The 25,353-nt window shown below is 44.4% G+C and overlaps 1 protein-coding gene across 1 annotated transcript in view; it reads right to left on the reverse strand.

Annotated features, from left to right (window-relative positions):
• The window catches only part of CCDC33 (coiled-coil domain containing 33), a 188,001-nt gene that overhangs the window by 160,608 nt on the left and 2,040 nt on the right, over nucleotides 1-25,353 (reverse strand). The window contains exons 2-3 of the mRNA XM_069071206.1: nucleotides 17,810-17,973; nucleotides 5,231-5,337 (exon numbers count right to left, since the gene is read on the reverse strand). Coding sequence (XP_068927307.1) covers nucleotides 5,231-5,337; nucleotides 17,810-17,973 — 271 coding nt within the window. The remainder of the gene's footprint in view (nucleotides 1-5,230; nucleotides 5,338-17,809; nucleotides 17,974-25,353) is intronic.

Consider the following 25,353-nt stretch of genomic DNA (forward strand, 5'->3'; position numbering starts at 1 on the left):
TTCCTTCTTTCCTTCCTTCCTTCCTTCCTTCCTTCCTTCCTTCCTTCCAGGAGGGGGCAGGGCTAATGCGGAAATTTGTTTTACATGACCATATGTTTTTGAAATGGGCTCCATTTTTTTCTTGCCTTTTCAAAGAGTTGGGGAGTAAGAGGGAGGAGAGAAAGAATTTGGAACTGAAAATAAAATAAAATAAAATTTTAAAAAGGAATCACTTTGTATAAAGCAATCCATGCCTCCCTCTTCATTTTTCTAGTTCCTAGGCTTGGGTTTTTGTATGGTGGGATTTCTTAAAGTGGGATCCACTTGTACTTTCATCAATTCATCACGTGGCAGGTTTTTGGAGCTGGTAAAAACCTTATAGAGAATTTAGCTCAGCTCTGTCATTATACAGAGGATCAGGAGGCAGCTATGACTTGCTCAAGGTCACACAACACATCAGCATTTAGATACCATTGGTACACCCCTCATATTCATCTGTAAAATACTCATTACTCTTCTATGGTGTTTTGAGAAAAAAAAAAACCAACTCATCCCAGATTCTGAATTACTATAGAAATGGGTCCCTGGTGTGGTCCCATGAACAGAGTACATGACTTTCAATGAAGAGCCCAGGGTTCTGGGGCTGGATTTCTGTGCCACAGGAAAAAACATGGGGTTTGAGACCCTTGTTGGTTGTGTGACCTGGGGCACATCACATCTCATCTTTTGTTTCTCTAGTCTATAAAATGGAGATAATAACACTTATGTAGCTTCCCTATCTCTCAGGGTGGTTGTGAGGCAAGCTCTTTTAATACCTTAAAGTACTATAGAAATATTGTAGTGCCTGGTTTTCCCATCCCCCAACCTCAGCCCTCCCTCAGGGAAGTGAGCAGACTGCCAGGTCAGTTCCACCCTCCCCCAATGGATGTGGGCCCTTCCCCAGTTAGCACACCTCCACAGAGGTGGGCGACTTCTGGGTCAGGGAGACTTGGCACCAGCGGAAATTTCAAGGTGTGAACTGACCAATCACTGTTCTTGGCCTCTGCAAGTTTCTGCTTTCGTGGAATCCCTTTAAAAAGCCTACATATTGTCCCTGAAAAGCACTTTCTTGATCTGGGCATGACTCTGGCAGTACGGTGGTAAATAAAGTCCATTTCCAAATTTTACTCTCAGGGATCTCTTGTCTTGCTCCTTTCAGCACAACATTATGAGTTGTTTGTATTATTACCACCAGAAGTGGCACCAGCTTGGGAGTCAGACATCTTGGGTCTAAATCCTCCTTTAATGCTTGCTATCTGGAAATGGTGAAGTGGATAGAGTGCTTGAGGATTTCAAGTGAGGAAGATCTGAGTTCAAATTCAGCCTCAGACACTAGCTGTGTGACCTTGGGCAAGTCACCGAACCCTTATAAAATGTGGGTAATAATAGCTCCTGAAAACACCAGAGTAGTAGCTGTGAGAATCAGAGATAACATTTGTAAAGCCCTTTGTAAATCGTAAAGCTTTATATAAATGCTTGCTGTTACTATTATTGTGGTTTTCATTTCTACCTGTGTGATCTTGGATAAATGACTTACCCTCCCCTTAACCTGTAAATGAGAAGACTGAACTTGAAGACATCTAAGTCCTTTGCAGCTGGAAATCTCTCCCTGTCCAGCTCTTTCACGATCCTTACAACATATGCTCTCTCTGCAGCTCAGAGCAGCATCTCTGTCCTTCCTTCCCCTCAAAAATCAGCCTTCCCAGTGGTGAGGAACACTCAGTCTCTGATGTCATCTCTCCCTCCCCACGCTCAGCCTAGGACCTTCAGTACTGATAATAGATACTCTGTGTCTTGGGGTGTGACCCGAACAGATGTGGCCCTGGCTGGTTGGTTTTTCATCTGAAGTCAGGCTTTCTTTGTCCCTATAGTAAATCACGGCAGCCTCCTCTCCCTCTTCCCCCACTGCCTTCTGGCACCAGCATGACCACAAACGATTAAATCAATTAGCCCTGATTCTTTGCTGACAAGAGATAGAGGAAAGTGGAGCCCAGGAAACTAACTTAGCTGGGAAAGGTCTGCAGGTAAGGGCCAAACTGGAATTTCAGCTTAGACCAAAGGGCTTAGGAAATTGGTCTGCCTGGACCCAGGGCAAGAACTGGGGGACCATGACAGCAACTTCTGGGCCAGAGGGCTCAAGGAAATAGTCATTTGTTTTTCTATGACTCTCCTAGGTTTCCAAAACACTTTCCCTGAAGGGCAGCTTGGTGGAACAATGGAAGACCTGTATTTAAACTCTACTTCAGATAATTATTTGTTGTGTAGGAACAACCCCACTGACATATCCAGAATGGCTGCTAGCACAGGTTCTTTGATCTGTTTTACTAGGAAAAATAGATGTTTAAGGTGTCAACAATCTTTTTTTTTTTATTACATTCATTAGTTCAGGAGAAAAGTCAGCACCTTGAACGGCAGAGAAAATCCAAACAAAGAAAATAGAGAAAATACAAGTAGAGAAATAAGACCAATAGACAGGGCTTCTGTCTGAGAAATTAGAATAGATCAACAGACAGGTCCAACTGTCTGACCAAGGCAATACATACATAGTTACCAGAGGGAGAAGAACCAACTTCCTAACAGCTACCCAGAGTCTCATCTGGTCAAATCACAAGAATGTTCTTCCAATGAGTGAGCCCCAAAGCAAAATGCTAACCTCCGAGTATATATACCCTTTCTAGAGCTGGAGGGCATCACAGCCCTCCTTTACCACTGCCAATTACAAAGTAACAAAAGGCATGGGCCCTCCTGTAAAACAAGCCTCCCTTAATGGGCTCCATGTGAGGCCTATTAATGGATTAGGAGATCTTACATCCCATTAACATTGTACCTGGGGAAAAATTACTTCAGCTCTGTTTGCCTCCGTTTCCTCAACTGTAAGCTGGGGATAATAATATTACCTGCTTCCCAGGGTTGTCATGGGGATCGAATAAGATAATAATGGCAAAGCACTTGCACAGTCCCTAGCAGATAGAAAGTACTATATAAGTCTTAGGTAGTGCAAAGATTATTTTGGATTACTAAGGATTATCCTCATTTTATTTATTTATTATTAATTATTATAACTTATTATATTTTATTTGTATATTAATTATTATAATTTATATAATTATAGCTAATTATTCATTTAATTATTAAGGATTATCCTCATTTTCCAGACCCATGAAGTAAGCTTTCAGTGGTCACACAAGTTGTATCAGAGTAAGATTTGAACCCAGATCCTTTCACTCTCAAGTCTAGTTTTCTTTTCAATGCCTCATTCTAGCCCCTAATTCTCGAGTGCCTTACCCCCTTAGCGCTTCCCTCACAATGACCCAGTGGGGTAGAAGAAGACATATGGATATAATAAAGAGCCTTGGGCTGAGTGTCAGGATACTCAGGTCTGAAACTGAGCACTACCACTAAATAGCTATTTGACCTTGGGCCCATCACCTCCTGGATTCAGTTTCTTCATCTCTAAAATGGGTATTAATAATACTGATAGTATCTACCTTACAGCTAGGTAGCACAGTGGATGAGTTAAAATCTGGCCTCAGACTCTTACTAGCTGTGTGACCCTGGGCATGTTATTTAACCCTGTTTGCCTCAGTTTCCTCATTGGTGAAATGAACTGGAGAAGGAAATGGCAAACCACTCTGGTATCTTTGCTGAGAAAACCCCAAATGGGTCAGATATGACTGAAACAACTGAAAAATGCCACCTACCTCACAAGGTTGTTTGGTGGCTCCAAGTCCTCAAAGTCTTAGTTTTAAATTCAAGCCAGCACTAAAATTTTTGAGATGCGCTGTATGATGTCAGATGTCATGATGTCAACAGAAAACAAGATTGGGAGCCTCCAAGGGAGCTGGAAAGGTTTCCAGGATGGGATGAGAGAGACAGTGAGCTTGACTTATGTAGAACAGTCGTGTAAGTGTGGGGAGACACTCCCAAAAGTTTGGCCACAAGAGGGTGAATTTTTTTTCAGCCATAGCTACTCATGAAGATGGTCCCCCAAGGCACAGAGTTGCAATAAGTGTTAGTAGAGGAAGTAGTAACCATTCCAGTGTGAACTATCCCTTCCTTCTCTCTTCATTGTACAGTGGGTAAGCAGGATGTCTCTGACCTCCTCTAAGCTGTTGATAAAGATGCCAAGCAGAATGAGAAAAGGACAAGCTGTTTGAGCTGACTGTGTGATGCCAGGGAGAGAAGATGCCATGGTTTGTGATTTCAGTCTTACCATAGTGAGGGGGATATGGAGAAAACAGCCAAGAAGGGCTTTAGGAACTGTGGAGAAGAACAGATGTGGCACCACTGTCTCAAGAACCCTCTCTATAATGCACCTGACTTGTGGTCATCTAGCCTTTTCTTGAAGACCTCCAGTGATGGGGAACTCACTACCTCAGCAGACAGCCCATCCTACTTTTGAATAGAAACAGATTTAGAGCTGGAAGGATACTTCACCATCATCAAGTACAGTCCCTTCCCTGGAAACTGAGGTCCAGTGAGACCAAAGAATCATAGATAGGAGGAAACTTTGAGGTATTCTAGTTTGTCTCTACTTTTACAATTCAGGAAACTGAGGCTCAGAGAGACTTGCCCAAAGTCACACAAGTAGAAAGTGAGAGAACCAGGATTTGAACTCCGGTCCTCTGGTTCCAATTCCAAGACTTTTCCATTCAAATGTATCAGAAAGTTTTTCATTATTTCCTCAGTTGCCTCTTGGCAACTTCAGCCCACTGGGACTAAACAGATTGAGTTTAATCTGTCTTCCAGATGATGGCCCTTAAAATACTCAGACATCTATCGTGTCCTCCTGGGTCTTCTCCAGGCTAAATTTCCTCAGTTCCTTCAACCAGTTTTAGATGACATGGGCTCCAGGTCTTTTGCCATTCTGGCTGCCCTTTTCTGCCACCATCAGGGGGAAAGGTGGGGTCTGTTGATAGTGAACTTCCCTGGCTTAACATTTTCCTGCCGGCCTGTCCTTCCCTCTGTTCAGGCCGTGTTTACTGCCTTCCACTGGCCTCAAAAGCATTTTTCTAAGTTCTCACCAAATAAAAATTCAATGGAGTCAAGAGGAAAAGAGACCGATGTTAATTGACTTCAGGCCTCTCTGGATGACTGAACCAAAGACCAGGCAGTTCTGGCCTGGAGTGAATATAACAGTTACCCAAGCTGGGGACCCTGGGGATGTGATGGGATGTTTGCCTAGTCAGATTGACTGCTTTCTCTCCCCTACCTTCTCTTCCTATATTCAGTGGGCCTGGAGCCAAAGAGACAGAGAGGAAAGGAATTCCAGATGCTCTGGATTGGGTCAGGTTCTCTGGAGAGCCATCTGGTTCTTTTCTGGGAATCCAGGAATGCAGGCCTCATTGTCTCCCAGTGCATCTGGGAAGAGGGTGGGTGTTTCAAGAAAGGAAATCACAGATTCATAGACTGTTTGAGCTGAAGGCAATCTTGAAACACTGGCCATGATTTAGAATGTTAGAGCTGGAACAAAGTCTTAGAATAAAGATTGTTAGGGCAGAGAGGAGCCTCAGCAATAATTCAGGGCCATTTCCTCATTTTACAAGTGAAGAAAATGAGACCAAAAGAAAGAACATGATTTGACCAAGGTCACCCAGAGGGTTGGTGGTGGTACCAAGACTAGGGCCCAGTCCAGTATTCTACATCCCCACATCTGTCATAATTGTTCTCTAGCACCATTTTGGGGTGTGGTAGTATGATGTGTTGAATGGACTCTGGTAGAAGGAAGTGGAGGAGACTATTCAGTTGGGCAGGAGGGACTTCCAAACCCAAGTCTATGTGAGGTGGTGTACACCATCTTCTACGCCTCTCTCTTAAGTACCAACCATCCATAGCTATCACCTGTTTGTGAGTCATCTGCTTAGGGCCATGGTTGAGGTCACTGATGATGCCTGCTGCAATTTCACATGGGACAACACACAACCCCAGCTCTAGAGCTGGGAGGGACCTCAGAAGACCTGTAGGGCAAACCACCCTCATTTTATAGAGGGGGAACCTAAAGCCCGGTTAGCTTAAATGACTTAAGTGCCCAAGGTCACACAAGTAGTAAGTGTCAGTGGTAGGATCTGAACCCAGGTTCTCTGACTCCAGAGCTAGTGTGCTTTCCACTGTGCCATTCCAAGAGCCTCTGTTCAAAGACTGTCCAGTGCTATGTTCTTCCCTGGACTTAAAAAGAAATCTTTCTTCAACAGCAGGATGGGGACTTGGAACTACATTTCTTGCAGTAGAGATGAACTGCATTGAAGCACCCACACTCTTTCAAACATTCCTCCTTTAACAGTATCTGATCTTTATTTTGTGTTTTAGCATTTACAAAGCAATTTATATATTATGTCATCTAATCATCACAATGACCCGGAAAGGTTATTTTATTATTGTTATTTACAATTTATAGATGAGGAAACTCAGGGTAAGAGAGATTAAGTGACTTTCCCCAGGTAGTCTAAGGTCAGTCAATAAACATTTATTAATGTTTAATTAATTAAGGGTAACTAGGTTGCATAGTAATAGAGCAAAAGATGGTCTGATGGGGTTATGGTGGCGATGGAGGGGGGTGGGACAGTCTGAACTGGAGAAATAAGCCCTCCAATGAATCTCTGTGGGAAAGACCCTAAAAGGAGTCAACCAACCAATAAGCATTTATTAAGATATATTATGTCCCAGGCACCAGAGACACAAAGGCAAAATGAGTCCTTGTCCTCAGGGTACTTGCATACTAATAAAAGACAGCACTCACACATATAGTTACTTAGAAAACACATACAGGGTAACCTTAGGGGTAAGAAAAGCAAGAGAAGCTTGGAGGGTCAGGAGTACAGGAAAGACTTCATGAAGAAAGTGATGTTTGAGTTGAGTCTTGAAGGATGATGCAGAGGCAAAGGAAAGGAGGGAGAGCCTTCTAGCTGTTTTGGGGAGGGGGGCAGCCAGTACAAGTCACTTTCTTTCTCAAAGCATACTCTGTAAAATGAAGAGCTTAGACAAAATGCTCTCTCAGCTCCCCCTTCACCTCTTTTTTTTTTCTTTTTGGAAGAGGGAGGGGAGGGCAATTGGGGTTAAGTGACTTGCCCAAGGTCACACAGCTGATTTTTGTGTTGAGTGTCTGAGGCCGTATTTGAACTCAGGTCTTCCTGATTCCAGGCCGGTGCTCTATTCACTGTGCCACCTAGCCACCTCTCCCTCTTTACTTCTTAATTCTCTGATCTTAAGTATTTGAGCAATAAATAAGAAAGCAAGCATATATGACTGCCTCAAGATTTCTATCCCAGCAGTCCATTTATTCCCTGGTAGTTATTGTCCCATATCTCTCTTCCCTTTTGTAGTCAAACTCCTTGAGAAGGCCATCTACAATAGGTGCTTCTATTCTATCCCAAGGTAAGCCTGAAACAGGGTCTATGGTCTTACCATGAGCTATAAAAATAAAATAAAAGTTCTCAGTCTCTATTTCCTACAGCAACTGTGTGAGATTCTCTCTTGCCACTCTTGGGGAATTTTGGAAGCCTTGTAGAGATAGCTGTTCATCATTCCTTTCTGGTCGAGGGGAGGTGGCGTCTAATCGATCCTATGAAAATTCTTACGCGCTCTACTCTCAAAGCCTGTACTTTTGTCTTATTGCTGATCAAAAGCTTGCCCAAGCCAAAGTGTGGTTTACTCTCACCATCTGACTCATTTTTTCCTCATCACATACGTGTTGGTGAACTGAGCTGGGAGGAATCACAAAACCCTGCCCATTGGGCCCACCACAAGTGTGTGCTATCTAACTTCAACTGGGCTCTCACTGCAGCAAGGCAATCATTCAGCTCCTCTCTTATGCATTTCCTCCCCCACTCTTCACAGTGGCTATTCCAAACTTCATTTCTCCTCACACCTTCAGTGATATCTCCTCCCCCCACCCTCACAGTGAGAAGTTTGCCTAATATGTTGCCACTCAAAGACAGCTTCCTCTTCTCTTCATCCTCCTCCCATCCCCTCCTTTGTGCCAGCTGCCTGTCCTCCACACCATAGAATGTCCTCAAGACCAAACTCAAACCCTACCTTTGCTAAGAGGCCTTTCCATTGGCCCAGTACTAGTGCCCTCACCTCCGAGGCCATCTTCCATGGCATTGTGTCCCCCATGCTTTCTTTACTTTCCCATTGATTAGCACCATTCCTGGCCCATAGTAGGCACCCAATAATTGCTTGTTGACTGACTAGTGACCTGATAGTAAGCCTAAAACCGCTTTACTTAACGTGAATAGCTTCCATGCTAAGAAAGTCTATCAGGCTCAGGAACTCACTGGACATCTTGACTCCCAGATCATGCCATTTTCCTCCAAACCACCTTGTTATATTCATTCTGTATAGAATCACTTGTGTACATTGTGTTGTGTCCCTCTCACCCTTTAGAATATAAGCTTCTTGAGGGCAGGGCCTGTTTTTCTTTGGTCTTATATATTCCCAGAGCTTAGCAAAGTGCCTAGAAGATAGTAGATGTTTAATAAATGCTTGTTGGTTGATTGACTTACAGAGTAGTCCAGTCACTTGGCCCAAACCACAGAGATAAATGCTTCCACCCAGAGGTAGAAAGAACAGAGTTTTTTAAAATTCCTGGTCCATAGCCATATCCCTACAAAATATTTACAGAACTGTCAAAGATCATTCAGTCCAACTCCTTCATTTTACAGATGAGGAAAGTGAGGCCAGGGCATTTAAAGAGCTTGCCCAAGATCATACAGATAGTAACAGAGGCAGAACCCAGATTTTCTGACTTGAAAGCCAGTGTTCTTTCTGAAAATAATATTTGTAAAGAGCTTAATGTCTGGCACATGGTAAGCACTTAATAAATGCTGTGCCCTCCTTCCCATTCCCCCCTTCCTTTTCTAAATGCTCCATATGTCTCTCCATATAATGAATGGAGTTGGTCCTTTCAAGGCCTTTTGCATTCCTGGCTTTCTATGATCACTGAACCATGGGGCAGGATGGAGGAGACCTCACTTCAGGGACCATCCCTCTCCTCCCTGCCTACATCAATATTGACCTTGCCTCAGCCAGAGATCTGACCGGGGCAGAGGGCAGAGTTCTCAGGATAGAGTCAGTTGGGATAAGACTGGATAAGACTTTCATCTCCTTTTGATGACAGCTGGGACTCCCTCCCCTCCTAGCAGCCCTGCCTTTCTCCTTTCATGAGCATTTCATTATCACCTGCAGCCGGGGGTGGTGACAGCTGCTTCAGGGGCCCTGGATCTCAGACACCTCCTCGTCTGCTCCTTGGCTGGCACTCACCTCCAGCCCCATCCCCACCTCCCCTCCCCCACCAGATCCATCACAACCCCCCTTCCCCTTCTACCTCTGAATCCCCCTCTCTCTGCCTCTGGGTTCATCAGCATCAGCTTCTTTTCAACAAGTCTCAGACTTGGCTCCCTCCCAGCCTGAGTCCCTCGATATGGTTGCTAAGAGGAAACTTGATGTGCCCTGCATGGTTAATTCCCAGACCCTCACACCCACTGACTGGCTCTGGCTCACCCCACTCCTTTCTCCCCACCCAGTCTTGGCGTTCCCATGGCAACCTGGTGATGGAGACTGTCACAACTGCAGAGGGAGCTGCGACAATCACGTGCTGCGCACCCGTGCCCATCTTGGTTACTAGTGTTGCTGGACTCTCCTGAGATCATCTGGTGATAATTGGTTTATGGAAATAACCCAGGGGCCTGCCAGGAAGAAGGCAAACCAAGCTCTCCATTAAGAGGAGAGCTTGTTCTTCCAAACAGGTTCTCTCCTCTTCCCTCGCTCCCCCCACCCCAATCTGTCCTCTCCTGACACAATCCCCATCCACATGAAAATGAGGAATATCCAGAGTACGATGGAGGAAAGCAGGAGAGAAAAGGAAAAGAAAAGAAATGATGAGGGCTGGGGGGAGGAAAAAGGAGACGAAGTGTGGCGGAACCCCCCCCCCCCCACACACACACACAATGCACAGGTGTTTCACCTGTTGGATTAGGGCATCTCTTCTCTGCTCAAATCCTCTTGTTCCCAAGGTAATTATTGCTATGGCAACCAGGTGTTTGCCTCCAGGAACCAATCTGCAAGTGTCTACCCAGCCACCTCCTCTGTGCCTGACCCTGTGGTGAGCTAGGCTGTATGGAAGAGACAAGAAGAGAAGACTCAGTCTGCCATCCTGGTGGAATTCACAGTGGTTGGAGAGATCACCGACTCTGCAAGGGGGAAGGGCTTAGAAACCATTGACTAATCAATCAGGAAGCATTTTGAGGAGAGAGAACTAGCAGCTGGGGGTTGATGGGGAGGAGGGCAAGGAAGGTTCCATATAGAAGATGGCCGTGAGGTGAGGAAATCAGGTCTGGGGGGGGGCAGGAGTGGGTAAGAGCAAGGGTTTGGACAAGGGGGCCAAAAGTACCCGTACCAGAAAAAGGAATCGCCACTAGAACACACCAGCCAAATTCTACCACGCAAGCTGAGACCCTTCTAAGAAGGTAGTCAATGTGTGCTAGGACTGTAGGGAACAGAGTACACAGGCTAGCAGAGTCTCTTCTGTCTCTAGGAAGAGAACCCAGGAGTATGTTCTGCAAGCTCCTGTGGAAGTGAACAGAGAGTGAACAGGGTCAATAGGGGGAGTCATTTTTTCAGAATCCTGGGTGGTGGACACTTTGAGAGACCAGGTTCAGATCTGAGCCTAGAACAAAAGTTTCGCCAAAGGGTAGAACCGGTCTTAGCTGACACATGGTAGGGACTTACAAGTGTTTATTGACTGACTGATTGGGAATATGATTTTGGGTCAACTGAATAGGATGGACAGAAATGAGATAGGGGCAAGGGTAAAACTTCAGGGTTCAGAGTTCAGTGAGATATTCCTGGAAGGCTGAAGGAGATATTCAAGGTCAGTGTAGGGGGCCTGAAATCCAGGAAGGAAAACTTTGGGGTTCCTCACCCAGGGCTCCAGGGACCAGGGCAAAGGGACCATAGAGCATGGCATGATGGGGTCAGAGGGGAAATATTCCTGGGATCCACGATGATAGAGAAGAATGGGAAACAGGTTCTGGGAGGATTGGGAATCTCACTGAGCAGGGTATGGCACCAGCCTCAATCCACCTTGGATGAAGGACCAAAGGATCTCAGTCTAGTAGCCCACCCAGTCTGGCCCAGGAGGCAGAGGACCCATGGAAGCTGAGCATCCCATCCTCTGGGTCAGAAAAGCTTGTAGGAAGTGACCTGCTAAGTCACGTTAAGATAAGACCTCTGCTCTGGAGAATCCCCTGCTTTTACCACTTGCCTCTGTTCCCTTTTCCTCTGGTTTTCTAGCACCTTTGCACAAATCTTCACTTTGTTTTAGCTGATCTAGGAGGAAAGGGGATTTGTTCATGCCTCAGGCAAGATAGAGGAGGATCAGAGAATTCTAAGGGGCCACTTGTGATGATGGCAACAGTCAGTCCACTTCCCTGGGAAGAGGGGATAGAACAGGGCAGGAGAAGTTAAGAGCTTAGGAGAGAAGAGAGCTCAACCTCTCTGACCTGGTGTTGCCTCAGTTTCTATCTGAAAACCCTTGAGAGTTAATTACATTGACCTAAATTTCTAAGATGCTTTATTGTCTAAAATGCTTTCCTCCCAACAATGTGGCAAGGTAGGCTGATCAAGAAGCCTTACTTTATGAGGAATGAGTTGCCATACAAACAAGGAATGAGAAAAATAACTGATATAAAGAATGTTATCAACACATAAGCAAAAACAAGATAGGCAGGACAAGGGCCAGAGAGAGCGTAGCCATGGGGTAGCTCATGTGCTTGTCTAAAATTTTCGTGAGACCAAGAGAAGGAAAGGAAAGCATCCGGAACCTTGAACCACAACATGCTTATGGTAAACCATGGAAAAGTTCCACAGGATGGGCAGGTATGGATGTTTTTTGACAAATATCTGAAGTTATGCCCATATCACAATGAGATCACTGATCACCCAAGTGGCTAGACAGTAGACTTACCCAAAGTTTCACTGCTATTATGTGTCCCAGCCAGGACTCAAACCCAGGTTTTTCTGGCTCTAAGCCCAGTACACTTTCCACTACAGCTGAGCTGTCTGCCAACCAAGTGAGGCTGAGCCAAGAGAAGGAGAGGAAGGGAACCTGTTGCCCAGTCAGGTCTTAGTGGAGGGTGGCTATGTGAGGATCAGGAGAGGATCAAGAAAACTTCCTGGGTCACTCCAATCATCATTAAATTTTCTTGACAAAGCATAACACTTATTGTACCATTCAGTGATAAGGGATCTGCCCCTGCCAGGCATCCATGAAGAAAAGGCCACGTCTGTCCTAAAAATAGGAGGGTCAGAGGGGGCTGGCCAGACTGCCGAAGGTCCAATTGTAAATAATCTCACAGCCACAAAATTGGAAGCAGCAGGAGATTTCCCAGGAATGTTAGGTAGGGAGACAGAGAGATAAAGAGAGACAGAAACAGAGACAGAGACAGAGAGAGACAGACAGACAGAGAATGAGATGGCTATGAAGGCAGGCATGGAAGAAGAGGGCAGTATTGGAATTGAGTCTTCAGCAGCAGCAGATGTCCCCTCTCTGGTGAAGGCTGTTAGCCCAGCAGGCACAGCACAGTGGCAGGGACACCCTCCCACTGCTGGATGGCTTCTCTTCATCAGCATCATGGCTACAGCCAGACACTGCAGGATGGAAGATGTGGGGCTTTATGGAGACTTCTGCCACCACCATCTTCCTCCCTCAGCTGCTCGTGCCCTTGAGGGAATGTGGAGAGGTTACAGGCTGTGCCAACATGACGTCCCACCGTGTGCAAGACTTCTACCTCCTGCTGCACCTGAATGATCTCTAACCTCATGTCAGAATGATGATGCTGATAACAATAATAACCAACATTTATATAGTACCTATTATGTGCCAGGTACTGTGCTAAGCGCTCAATGAGTATTTTATCATTTGATCCCCACAACAACCCTAAAAGGTAGGTACTATTATCACCCCCATTTTACAGATGAGGAAACTAAGGGAAATACCAGTTAAGTGACTTACCCAGGGTCACACAGCTAGTATGTGTCTAGGCTGGATTTGAACTCAGGTCTTCCTGACTCCATCTACTGCATCACCTTGCTGCCCTAAGTGGAGTGAGTCCTTCCTCTGACTGCCAGCCTATCCCCTGAGGAGAGGCCATCACCCAGATTCTCATCAGAACCAGCACAAGATTACCTTTACTGCTTTCTGGGTCTCCTTTTTGGGTCCCTCCTCCAGACCCTTCCATCTAAGCACAGGCATCCCATGGGATTCTGTCCTTCTCTCCTCTCTCTATGCTGCTTCAGTTGGTGATTTCATCACCTCCCATAGACTGAATGGCCATCCCTATGCAAGCATTCTTGAATATGCCCATCCTGTCCCCAAACTCTCTGCTCACCTCCAATCTCACATCTCCAACTGCCTTTTAAACATCTCCAACTGGATTCCAGCCGACATCTTAAACTCACCACCTGCACTCGTTATCTCTCTCCCTAAATTCTCCCTGCCTTCTAATTTTCCTGTTGCTACAGAGGACAACACTATACTCCCAGTTCCTTAGGCAGACAATCTAGGGATTACCCCGGGCTTCTCATGATCCCTTTCCCCCATATCCAATCTGTTGCCATAGCCTTTCAATTCTCCCTTTGCAACGTCTCTTGAATAGGACCCCTTCTCTCCTCCCCTATGGGCACCACTTTGGTACAGTCCCCCACTATGTCAGGCTTGGACAACTGAAATAGCTGCCTGCCTCAAGTCTCTCCCCAAAGTAATGTTTCTAAAATGTGAGTCATCCCTTTATTCAGACTCCCTATAGCCTCCTCAATCTACAAAACCTTCTGTTTGGTCTTCAAAACCCTTCCTAACCCACCCCCTCCTACCTGGGCAGCCTTCTTACCCCTTGCTCCCTTGACAGGTACTCTTCAGTCAGTGACACTTTCCTCTTTGCTGTTCAGTGAGCCACACATCCCATCTCTCTACTCTGGGCATTTTCTCCAGTTGTCCCTCATGATTGGAATTCTCTTCCTTCTCACCTCTACCTCCCGGCTTCCTTCAAGTCAACTAAAATCCCACCTTCTACAGGAAGCCTTTCCCAATCCCTCTTAATCCTAATGCTTTCCTTCAGTTAATTATTTCCTATTTATCATGTATAGAGTTTGTTTGTACATATTTATTTGCTTGTCATCTCTCCCATTTAGACAGTAAGCTCTCTGAGGGCAGGGACCTGTTTTTGTATCCCCAGCCCTTAGTGCAGTGCTCACACATAGCGGGCATTTAAAAAATGCTTATTGACTGACTGACTCCCTGGTGCATCCAGAGAACTCTCTGACCAACAGTAGCCTGCAAATCCTGTTCCATGTCATGTAAATGTATTTATGGACCTTCCCTGGGATCCATCTCATCTGTGAATGTATTCTCAGAAGAATGGGGATCCTTATAGAGTGACCTTTGCCTCAAAGCATCCAGGTAGAGCAGGGCTCTACCTTGAACTGGTCAGATTGCTGAAGGAAATAACCAGGAATGACTTGTGTCCCCAGACTCAACTCAGTGAGCTTGTACATGGTCATGAGATCTGAAAGTTTGCTCTTTCTCCATTTCCAGGAAACTTAACTGAGGAAGGAAAATGGTACCACCCCATCAGGCAATATACTATCCACCATCCTTTATTCTTTTCTAACAAACTGTTCAATGTGAGTGAATCCTACTTTTCTAAGTAGACTAAGCATAAAGAGACAAAACACCAGTGCTTGCCTTCAAGGAGCTTGTGTTCTAAATGGGAAAGACTATAAGAAAATACATATGTGCAAACAAGTCATACACAGGTAGACACAGAAAGAGAGAATGGGAAGAGGAGACAGAGAAAGACAGACAGAGACAGAGAGACAGAGACAGAGAGAGACAGAGACAGAGAGTGAGAGAGACAGAAAGACAGAGAGAGACAGAGAGACAGAGACAGAGAGAGACAGAGACAGAGAGTGAGAGAGACAGAAAGACAGAGAGAGACAGAGACAGAGAGACAGAGACAGAGAGAGACAGAGACAGAGAGTGAGAGAGACAGAAAGACAGAGAGAGACAGAGACAGAGAGGTAGACAGATGGTAAGAACCATCAGGAGATGGATGAGGTGGCTAAGGAGCTTGTTATGGAAAGCTCAGAGAATCAGGGAGACTCATCTTGATGAGTTCAAATCCAACCCCAGACACTTATTAGCTGTGTGACCCCTGGCAAGTCATTGAACTTTATTAGCCTGAATTTCCTCTTCTATAAAATGAGCTGAAGAAGGAAATGCAAACCACTCCAGTACTTTTGCCAAGAAAACCCCAAATGGGGTCACAAAGAGTCAGACATGGCTAGAATAGCTGAACAACAACATAGCGAGGTCACCACAACATAAAACCAGTCACCCAGCTTCCCCACCCTGGCTCCTTCCCTTCGAGCCTCCCTCACCATATCTCTCCAGCAATGAGCCGCTCCCACCAAAAAGCAACAACATGCCCACATTCTGGACTGCTGAGACATTCTGAGTGATAATAAGAGCTGTAAATACCCTGTGGGAACCTGGACCTCCCCCTATCTCACATGTGAACATAGCCTGGGAGGCCTTGACGGGTGTTGAGGAGAAGGAGGGGGTGTATTTGCAGGCCAAGCAAGGCGAAGGCCAAGCTGATTTCTTTTCCTTCCTTTCTGTCCAGCCCTTAATGCCCCAGAGAGCCCTAAATTCCTAGAGGAAGACAGAGAGAGGCAAAGGCCTGGACATTCCTGGAAAGAAACAGCAATGAAGACAGCTAGACAAAATGGAGGCAGACGTGACTTGGGAACCTGAACCATTCAGGGCTAGGGTGCTGGGAGCCCCAGCGCTCAGGCTTTCTCTGTCCTCCTCAGCCATCTGCAGGACTGGGAGTCCGTGTTCACAGCCATTCCCTGAGTGCCCCAAACTACCGACCCTCGTGGAAGCAAATCCTTTTACTCTGATCTCTGTGTGCCCAGGATCATGCTCCTCCTTGAAGGGGTTAACAGAGAAGCCTCTGTTTTGTTTGTTGTGCCAGTTTTTCCTTTATCCCTTCAGTGCCAGTACATGGTGGGTTCTTTATAAACGCTTATTGGGTTGAATTGGCCTATTCCAGCCTCCTACCCTGTGTGGGAGAGGGGCCAGGCCAGACATTGGGGCAGAGCCTTGGTGGGGTATTCTCCTTAACTCTGCCTCCTCTTGGAATCTCTAGCACCCTTCAAAGCTCCTTCCTCCTGTGAAGGAGGTCTTTGCTTATTCCCCCTGTTGTTAGCTCTCTCTCCTCTACTGTTGTTGAGTTGTTTCAGACGGGTCTGACTCTCCATAATCCCATTGGCAAAGATATTGAACTAGTTTGACCATTTCCTTCTCCAGCTCATTTTACAGATGAGGAAACTGAGGCAAGCAGGGTTAAGTGACTTGCCCAGGGTCACACAGCTAGGAAATGTTTAAGGCCAGATCTGAATTCTGGTCTTCCTGACTTCAGGGCTAGTACTCTATTAATTTCTTCACCTAGTGGCCCTGCTCTCTCCTTATGACCTCTTGGAATATTTAGTACATACTTTTCATTTCCTTATGTGTGTACATATTGTATCTTCTTAGGAGAATGGAGGCTTCCTGAGGGCAGGCATTGTTTCACATTTCTCTTTCTATCTGTCCATGCCTAGCCTACTGTGTTGTCTGTCCATAGCAGACATTTGATAAATGCTTATCAACGGATTAATAAATGCTTTTAAAATTGAACTGAATTGAATGAAAGATTGCTAAAATATAGAAGAAAGAATGATCTGGACATGGGGATCAGAAGACTCAGGTTTAAGAGGCTTGGACTAGATGCTTCTGAAGTTCCTTCCAGATCTAGATCCACAAGCCAGATTCCATGCTCCCTTTGGACCAGACAGACAGGCCTTGTCTAACCCTGCTCCTCCTGGGGCCAGAGGAGCCCAGAGTCATATCTGAGTTGGAGGGGTGCTGGGGGAAGACTATGGGACTAAATCAGAGAAACAAGGAAGTCAGGACAGAAGGACAAGCATCAGGAGGAGGGAGGAGGCAGGGCTGACAGCTTGGGACAGGAGCCAGCAGGAAGCTTGGAGCAGCTGGACACCAAGCAAAGACCACTTAACTCATTGTAGGCCAGATTTCAAGGTGTGGCCCTGGTCTGTACAAGCTTCAAAACTGCTCCACTGTTTTCAACATAGCGGCTGTGACAAAGGAACACAGGACCATTGATTCAGAGATGGAAAGAACTTTAGAGAGAATGTCTGGTCCAACCCCCTCATTTTACAGATTAGGAACCCAGGACCCAGAAATAGAAAGTTACTTGCTTAAGGTCGCCCAGGTAATAAATAGAAGTGCTGGGATAAAAATCACATTCCTTTGACTTTAACTCCAAATCTTTCCATTGCATCATTCTACAACAAAAGGCATTCTCCTCTCTGGCCACAGGTACAGGGACACACATACACAGGCACGTAGACACTGCTACTACTATTGGTTCAAACTCTGGTATTTGTGTTTCTGATTTTCATCCCCTCAGATCCCTGGATTCCAAGGACTCGACCCCTCAGTATTCAAACCTCCAATCGTCCTTCACAGCCCAAGTACTCACACTTCATTCTTCATATTGTCCTCTAATTTTCTTTGGACTCTTGTTTTCAGCCTCTGGGTTTTACACACCCAATATTCATACCTCTGGGAAGCATATCTCTAGTAGCTATGGCTTATGAAGTGTATATAAAGCATGCATGCCCCCCTAGGACCTGTTCTTGGCTTCCCCCACCCACTCCGACAGGTACTCACGCTATCACAAAGGCCAAAGGTTTGGAGTCATTCTTTAGTAAGGGCAGGTCAGCAGCCCCATGGAGCGTAATTATGATGACTTCCTTTTGGGCTGGTGCCAAGTGGCCATAGGTGGTCTCTGCATGCCGGAAAGCTTCTTCAAGGGGCAGGGGGGACTCTGCCACCTGCCAGAAGAGAGCCAGGAGAAAGGGGTATTAATTTTACAGCTGGTCTGTTTCTAGTCCAACCGGCCCCATCATCTCTTTTCACCAATTCTCTCTTCCTTTAGGACTGAGTTTACTGTTGAGTTTTGGCTTAAGCTGACCCCTCAAATTCAAAATATTCCAAACTTTACTCTTGTCAAAGAAAAAAAAATAATACTATATTCTGTCTTGTAGGCACAGACCTGTCAGAAGCAATTTTAATTAATTTGTCATTCTTCAAATTTGAGCTTTATTCTGATGAGGGAGAGAAATTTCTAAACTTACAAGGTCACCCTCATGCCCTTGAAAATCTAACACAAGTCATTTTGCAGTCCCAATTTTTAAGATTTTTGAACAAGGCTGATCTTTTACAATATGATAAAAAATATACTGAGTGACAGAGATCAGGGGAAGGTAAAAGTTCATTAACAGTTTGCTTCACTACTCATAACAATAATCACAAATTATTTCCTAAAACCACTCAATCTGTCTTTGACCACCCCCATCACAAAGAGCTCCATTTGATATGGGCAAAGATAATCTTAAGAAGTCTCAGAGTTTGATTGTAATCTCGTCAAAATGACTTAATCCAAGGACTCCTTGTTCTTGTCCAATCACTTCCCTAATTATTTATTTAAATGCTTTCTTAATATTTTTAAAAGAGGGAGCAGGGAGGTCTTTGTCTGCTTCCATAATCTCACACCAGCTCCCAATTTCTAACGCTCAATTTAACATCCTTTCAGTCACTAGACTCAAAAACCTTGGAGTGTTATTTCATGCCTCTTTCTCTCATTCACCATAGTCAGTTAAATGCCAAGTTCTGTCAAGCCCACCTCAGAAATGGACAGTTGACTGAGTTCCTTGCTTGGTGGAAAGCACACATGTCTGCCTGTATACTGCACACATTTTCTGAAAAATTGTATGTGGCTTAGAATTTTGTAAACTCAATCATGGCACGAGAGAGGCTAACTAAACTCCCTCTTTTATGAAATTATATAGTGTCAGACCCTTCAGGCCAGGAGCTATTATGTATACATATTTTATACCTTCAGTACTTAGGATATTGCCTTGAACATGGTAGATGTTCCATAGATGCTTGTTGAATTTAATTTAATTTTACAGGGAAGAAATTTTCTGTATTGCAGAGAGAGAGAGAGAGAGAGAGAGAGAGAGAGAGAGAGAGAGAGAGAGAGAGAGAGAGAGAGAGAGAGAGAGACAGAGAGAGAGAGAGACAGAGAGAGAGAGAGAGAGAGACAGAGAGAGAGACAGAGAGAGAGAGAGAGAGACAGAGAGAGAGATGGTTAGTTGACTTAGGTGGGTTCTTCTAAGGCCCCTTTAGCTCTGAATTCCTAGGACCCTAGCAAAGAGTTACTTTTCTGGGAGGCATAAAACCTGAAGACAGTGACTTATTACCTTGAAACTAGAGTTAAGTAAAAGATTTCTATAACAATTCAAGCCAATAATGGAAGACATTTTGAAAACTGCCAAATGAATTGATAACAGACAGTAATTGTTAAAGCAGCTTAGAATGGGGAGAAATCACTAGGAATTGAAGTGGGTCTTGAAGGATGGCCAGGTTTTAAATAGTCAGAGGGAAGGGCATTCTAGGTGAACAACAGAATAAAACTAGAAAAGGGGAAGGGAAAGGAATATGTTTTTGTGTAAGAACTCCACCATACTAGGCACTGTTCCAAGTGCTTTCCAAATATTATCTCATTTATCCTGACAACAAACCTGGGAGGTAGGTGCTATTTTTATCCCCATTTTGTAGTTTGGGAAACTGAGACAGGTGGAGGTTGAATGGTTTGCCCAGGGCCACACATCTAGTAAGTGTCTAGGGGCTGGATCTGAACTCAGTTCTTCCTGACTGCAGTTTCAGTGCTCTATCCACTGAGCCACCTAGGTGCCAAGGGCAGGATGTGGAAAGATTTTGGAATCTCAGAACAGGAAAGAATTTCAGAAGTCTTGTCTTTATGTTTCTTTGCACAGTCCTCTGCACATAGTAGGTCCTTATTATATGAGTGAATGAATGAATAAATGAATTGCCTGAACAATAATTTCCTCTACAACATCTCCAATAAATGGTGATTTGGCCTCTACGTAAAGGATAACTCGCTTCCTCCACAACAACCCTTTCTTCTTTTGGGTGGCTTTAGTTGTTTGGAAGCTTGAGCTTAAAGTCTTATTATAAAACATCTTTTCTCTGTTGTGCCTACTTCTTTCTGCTGGGGCAAGGAGAAGGAAATGAGGCCTTTGTTCACATGACGGTTCTCTGAATACTGTAAGGTGGTTCTCCTGGCCCTGCTAACCCCTCTTTTCTCCAGGTGAGCCTCACACCTTCAAGCGACCCTCTGATGGCTTGACTTGTCCTCTCCAGCTTACCAGAGACTTTCCTCAAATGTGGTGTCCAGTACTGGAAATAATACTCCAGATGTGGGAAGACCGGGGCAAAGCGCAGTGGGGCTGCTCTGGCCGTCCTCATTCTGGACACCATACCTCTCTCTTTACTCAGCCAAAGACAGCATGAGGGTCTTCCAGGTGCCATCTTGTACCATGGATGCAGTCTGAGCTTACTGTCCACTAAAGCCTGAAGGTCATCTGGCTCAACCTCCTCAGTTTACAAAAGGCATAAAAGGGAGGTGGTGAGGCAGAGAGAGAAAGAGAGCCCTGGATGTGGATTCTGGAGGATGTGGGTTCAGATTCTGCCACAGACACTGTGTGACCTCAGGTTCCCCTTCTGCAAAATCTTAATGATAACGACTACTACATCACATATTATGAGGTTTAGAGAAGATAATGCATGCAACCCACTTGACAAACCTTAAATCAATTTATCAGTGTGAGCTATTATTACAAACTATGACTCAGAGAGGGGACTTGCCCAAAGTCATACCACTAGCCAGTGGTATGATTAAGGAGCACTGAGTAAACCTTAGTGAGAGATTAGGTTAGAAAGAAATGCAGGGGTAACATCGTAGAAGACCTTGAATACCAAGACAAAGAGTTTGGACTTTATTCTACAGGCAATAGGGAGCTATGAAAAGTCCTTGAGCATAACACCATCAAACTTGTGCTTACAGTACCTGCGTGTGGTAGCAGTATAATGGAAAAGAGAAAGACTAAGAGAAAGAAGATGTTAGGAGGGTCCTGTGATTCTCTGCAAACCTGTTTTAATAGATGGTGACCTGGATTGAGGGAGGATGTGGATGGAGTCAGACCTAGGTTCAAATCCTGCCTCTGACACTTACTGTCGATGTGGCTGTCATTCTCTGAGCCTGAGTTTGCTCATCCATAACATGGGGATAAGAGCCAGAATATCACAAGGTCATTGTAGGGTGTTTTGTGAATTTCCTAGCTTTTCATAAATGTCAGTTTTGATGGAAGTGGGAGTGATGAAAGGAGGTATTCCCTTGCCATGATCTGTTATCTTGACCATATGGTAATGGAGTTCAAGAATAGCTTTTCTCATCAAGTGAGATGCTATAGGTGAGTGCTTTTTCAAAACTTAAAGTAAATGTGAGCTATTATTATTATTTTGTTCTCATCTTTTTTATTGTTATTATAATATGTTAACCAATTAGCCTCCCAGAGGAAGAAAAGAGCAGGCTGGGTTGTGTCTTGTCCCTGAAGAGACTGGCTTTCTCTCCCACGGTGACTAGGTGACTAACTCCCCACCCTGGGGAAAGGGCCTACCCTGGTCAAATTTCCACACGTATCAAGCCCCACTTGACCTAATTCCATCTGTAATGAAACCAGTGGGAGGCCTCTGCCTCCTTCTCTCATTAAATTGCGTCCCAAGATGTGATAAGACAGAGAGAAAAGCCCCGAAGCTGGAGCCAGGCACTTAGGATAGAATGGAGTTTGTATTCTCCTGGCCCCCCTGGCACCCTCAGCTTCACCCACATGAATAAGACCTGTCCCCTCCCTCTCCCCTAGTTAAATCCTTTGATTCTCGGTGGCCCCTGTCTAGTCTAGTGTGGTCTGGGCCTGGACTCAGGCTCTGCTTTGTTCTTGATCTGAGGATCTGGGGGAGACTGGGGCTTGGTTCCATCATTGTGTAAGAGCTTTTCAAATAAAGCCTCCATAGGATATCCATCCCTAGACTATACATCTAGTCACCATTCCTCAAGGGAAATGTTGAATGCTAGGCTGAGGAGGACTTTAAAGACAGGATCTAATTCAGGGGTATGTACCATGCTGGAGTTTACAGGTCCCTCAAGGTGTCCCTTGGATGGATTTCAAGGTGTCTACAAACCTGAACAAGAAAAATAATACATCTTTATGTTTACTAACTTCTAACTGAAATTTAAAATTGCCTTCAAATATTTATAAACATTATTCTGAGAGAGGGTCCAGAAATTGCATCACATTGACACACACACAAAGGTTAGGAACTCCTCATCTCATTCAGCTAACTCAATTTACATATGGAGAAACCAAGGACCATAGAAAGAAAAGTGATTTTCCCATGGCCACCCAACTTGTGCATCACAACGATGGGCCTAGAACCCAGGGCTCCTGTCACTAGGCCAGTGTTTTTCTACTAGACTACCTGAAGAAGGCCCTGGTAGAAGAAAGAGGAAGTGACTTTAATACAGAAAAGGAAGAATGAGGGGAACGGATGGCCTTTTGAGACAGAAGGCCAACCTGTGACTTCTCCAGCTGAGAGGCACAGGCTGCATGTGGATGGATACCGATAAGTTCTAAAGGGGGCTAAAAGAATCCAAAATTTAACCCCCAGATACTAGGATCTGGGGTCCCAAGGCAGAAGGTGGAGGAGCAAGCCCAGGATATCTTGCTTCCACTGCAGGTAACCTTATAGTGCTAGATTCATACTAGGTCCAAGCTGGGAGTATTACCAAACTCCAGAAGAGTGAAATCCCTAGAAGAGATCCTTATATAGTTTTTGAGGAGTTTGGCTTTCTGATGACATCCCTGTCCTTCAAGGATGGCATCAAGGAAAGTAGCTGTGGCCTCTTCTGATGACCCCCAGAATCCTGAGAGAACCAGGATTGGGGCTAAAGGAACTTCATGGCTAAAATCAGGAAGCATTACTGAGGGGTGTAAGTGAACCCCCTAGAACAGAGGTTCTTTTTTTAAGAAAAAGTTTTAATATTTTTTTTTCAATTACATTTAAAAGCAATTTTTAACTTTAATTTTTTTTACAATTTTTAATTCCAAATTATCTTCCCCCTTCCCCCTCCTGGAGAAGGCAAACATTTTGTTAAGATTATACATGTGCAGTTATGTAAAATATTTCCATATTAGTCATATTGTTAAAAGACAACACAGACAAAATAAAAAACGCCAAGAAAAATAAAGTTTTTAAAAAAAAAAAACAATATGTTTCAATTTGCATTCAGATTCCATCAGTTCTTTCTCTGGAGGTAGATAGAATTTTTCATCATAGGTCCTTCAGGATTGTCTTAGATCTTTGTATTGCTGAGAATAATTAAGTCATTCACAATTGATCATTATAAAATATTGCTATTATTGTGTGAACTGTTTTCCTGGTTCTACTCATTTCACTTTGCATCAGTTCATGTAAGTCTTCTCAGATTTTTCTGAAACCGTCTTCTCCACAATTTCTTATAGCACAATAGCATTCCATCACAATTATATACCACAACTTGTTTACCATTCCCAATTGATGGATGTCTCCTAATTTCCAATTCTTTTCCATCACAAAAAGAGCAGCTATAACTATTTTTGCACAAATAGGTCCTTTTCCTTTATTCTTTGATCTCTATGGGATACAGACTTAGCAGTGACCTTGTTGGATCAAAGGGTATGCATAGTTTATAGACTTTGGGAATAGCTCCAAATCCCTCTCCAGAATGCTTGGAGTAGTTCACAATAATTACCAACAGTGCATTATTAGTGTCCCAATATTTGTACCTCCTTTCCAGCATTTGTCATTTCCTTTTTCTCTCATATTAGCCAATCTGATAGATATGAGGTGGTACCTCAGAGTTGTTTTAATTTGAATTTCCTAATTGATAGTGATTTAGAGCATTTTTACATATGACTATAGATAGTTTGGTTTTCTTCATCTGAAAACTGCCTGTTTATATCCTTTGACCAAAACATTTATCAATTGAGAAATGATTCATAAAGAACAATGGTTGTTAGCCATTTTTTCTGTGTTCCTTTTTGGCAGTCTGGTGAAAGCTAGGCACCCATTCTCAGAATCATGGTTTAGAAATACCTGAAGTAAAACATAGGATCATGAAAAAAAAGACTAGTTATATTGAAATACATTTATCTCAATACATTACCCAAGATCATGGACCCCCTTGAAATTTATCCATGATGGGTCCCTGGGCTCCAGGGTAAGAAATTCTTCTCTAAAAAATTACTGAGCAATACAGAGGCTCTGGATGAAATATACCAGTGACTCTACGCCCTACCAGGTACCCTCACAGGGACTCCCCCACAAATTTACAGCCAGAGAGGGGTAAGTGTGGGGCAAAGCAGATTGGGCTAAGAACATAAGCTCCTTGGGGGGGAAGGGTTTCTCTTTGTGTCCTCAGCACCTAGCCCAGTGATGGACACATAGTCAGTCCTGTGGGCACCTCTTGATATCAAAGAGAGAAACTGAAGTTTGATGTCAGGAGAAAACTTACCTAACAGAGCTGCCCATGAGTGGAATGGGCTGCCTCAAGGGGAGGTGGGCTTCACCCTCTCTGGGGGTCTTCAAGTAGAGGCTGGAGATTTTCCTCCCAGATCTCCAGCTTGGGATCTGGATGCTCTTCTAAACCCTTTCTCTATGGAAATGTTTTACATGATTGCACATATCTAACTTACATCAAACTGCCTACTGTCTTGGGAGGGAGGAGGGAGGGGGGAAATTTGGTACTCAAAATTTAAAAAAAATGTAAGTATTAAAAAAAAAAGAAAGTCCTTTCTCCAACTCCAAGATTCTATTTCCTCAGCCCTTTCTCTATTACCAGGGTTCTTTCCACTAAGTTAAGTCCTTGCTGGCTTTCAGTTCTCTGCTTCAAAGCAGGGGGACTTCATTGGGGGGTAATGTTGCTTCCTTGCTTTCATTGAAGAAATCTGGCAGCTCCTGTGATACTAAGTTGTCTTGTCTTTGCCTCTGGGGAGTTCCTTCTGCCTCTCCCACTCAGGCTGATGGATCCAGGTGTGATCTGATGGACACAGAATGGCTAGCCTACGTCCCTAGGCATGCTCAGACCTTCCCTATCTATTCAGTTAATGGGTGATTGGCCCCCTATTAACCATGAATACTAGGGAGACCTTCTCCAGGTAGGGGCTACTGCTTCTTCCTCTGAAAAACATATTCTCTTTCTCTTTCTCTTCTCTTCTCTTCTCTTCTCTTCTCTTCTCTTCTCTTCTCTT

This window comes from Petaurus breviceps, unplaced genomic scaffold (assembly GCF_028583685.1).
Source record: "Petaurus breviceps papuanus isolate PSGF00001 unplaced genomic scaffold, PetGlider_PUasm1.0 90825, whole genome shotgun sequence".
Lineage (NCBI taxonomy): Eukaryota > Metazoa > Chordata > Mammalia > Diprotodontia > Petauridae > Petaurus > Petaurus breviceps.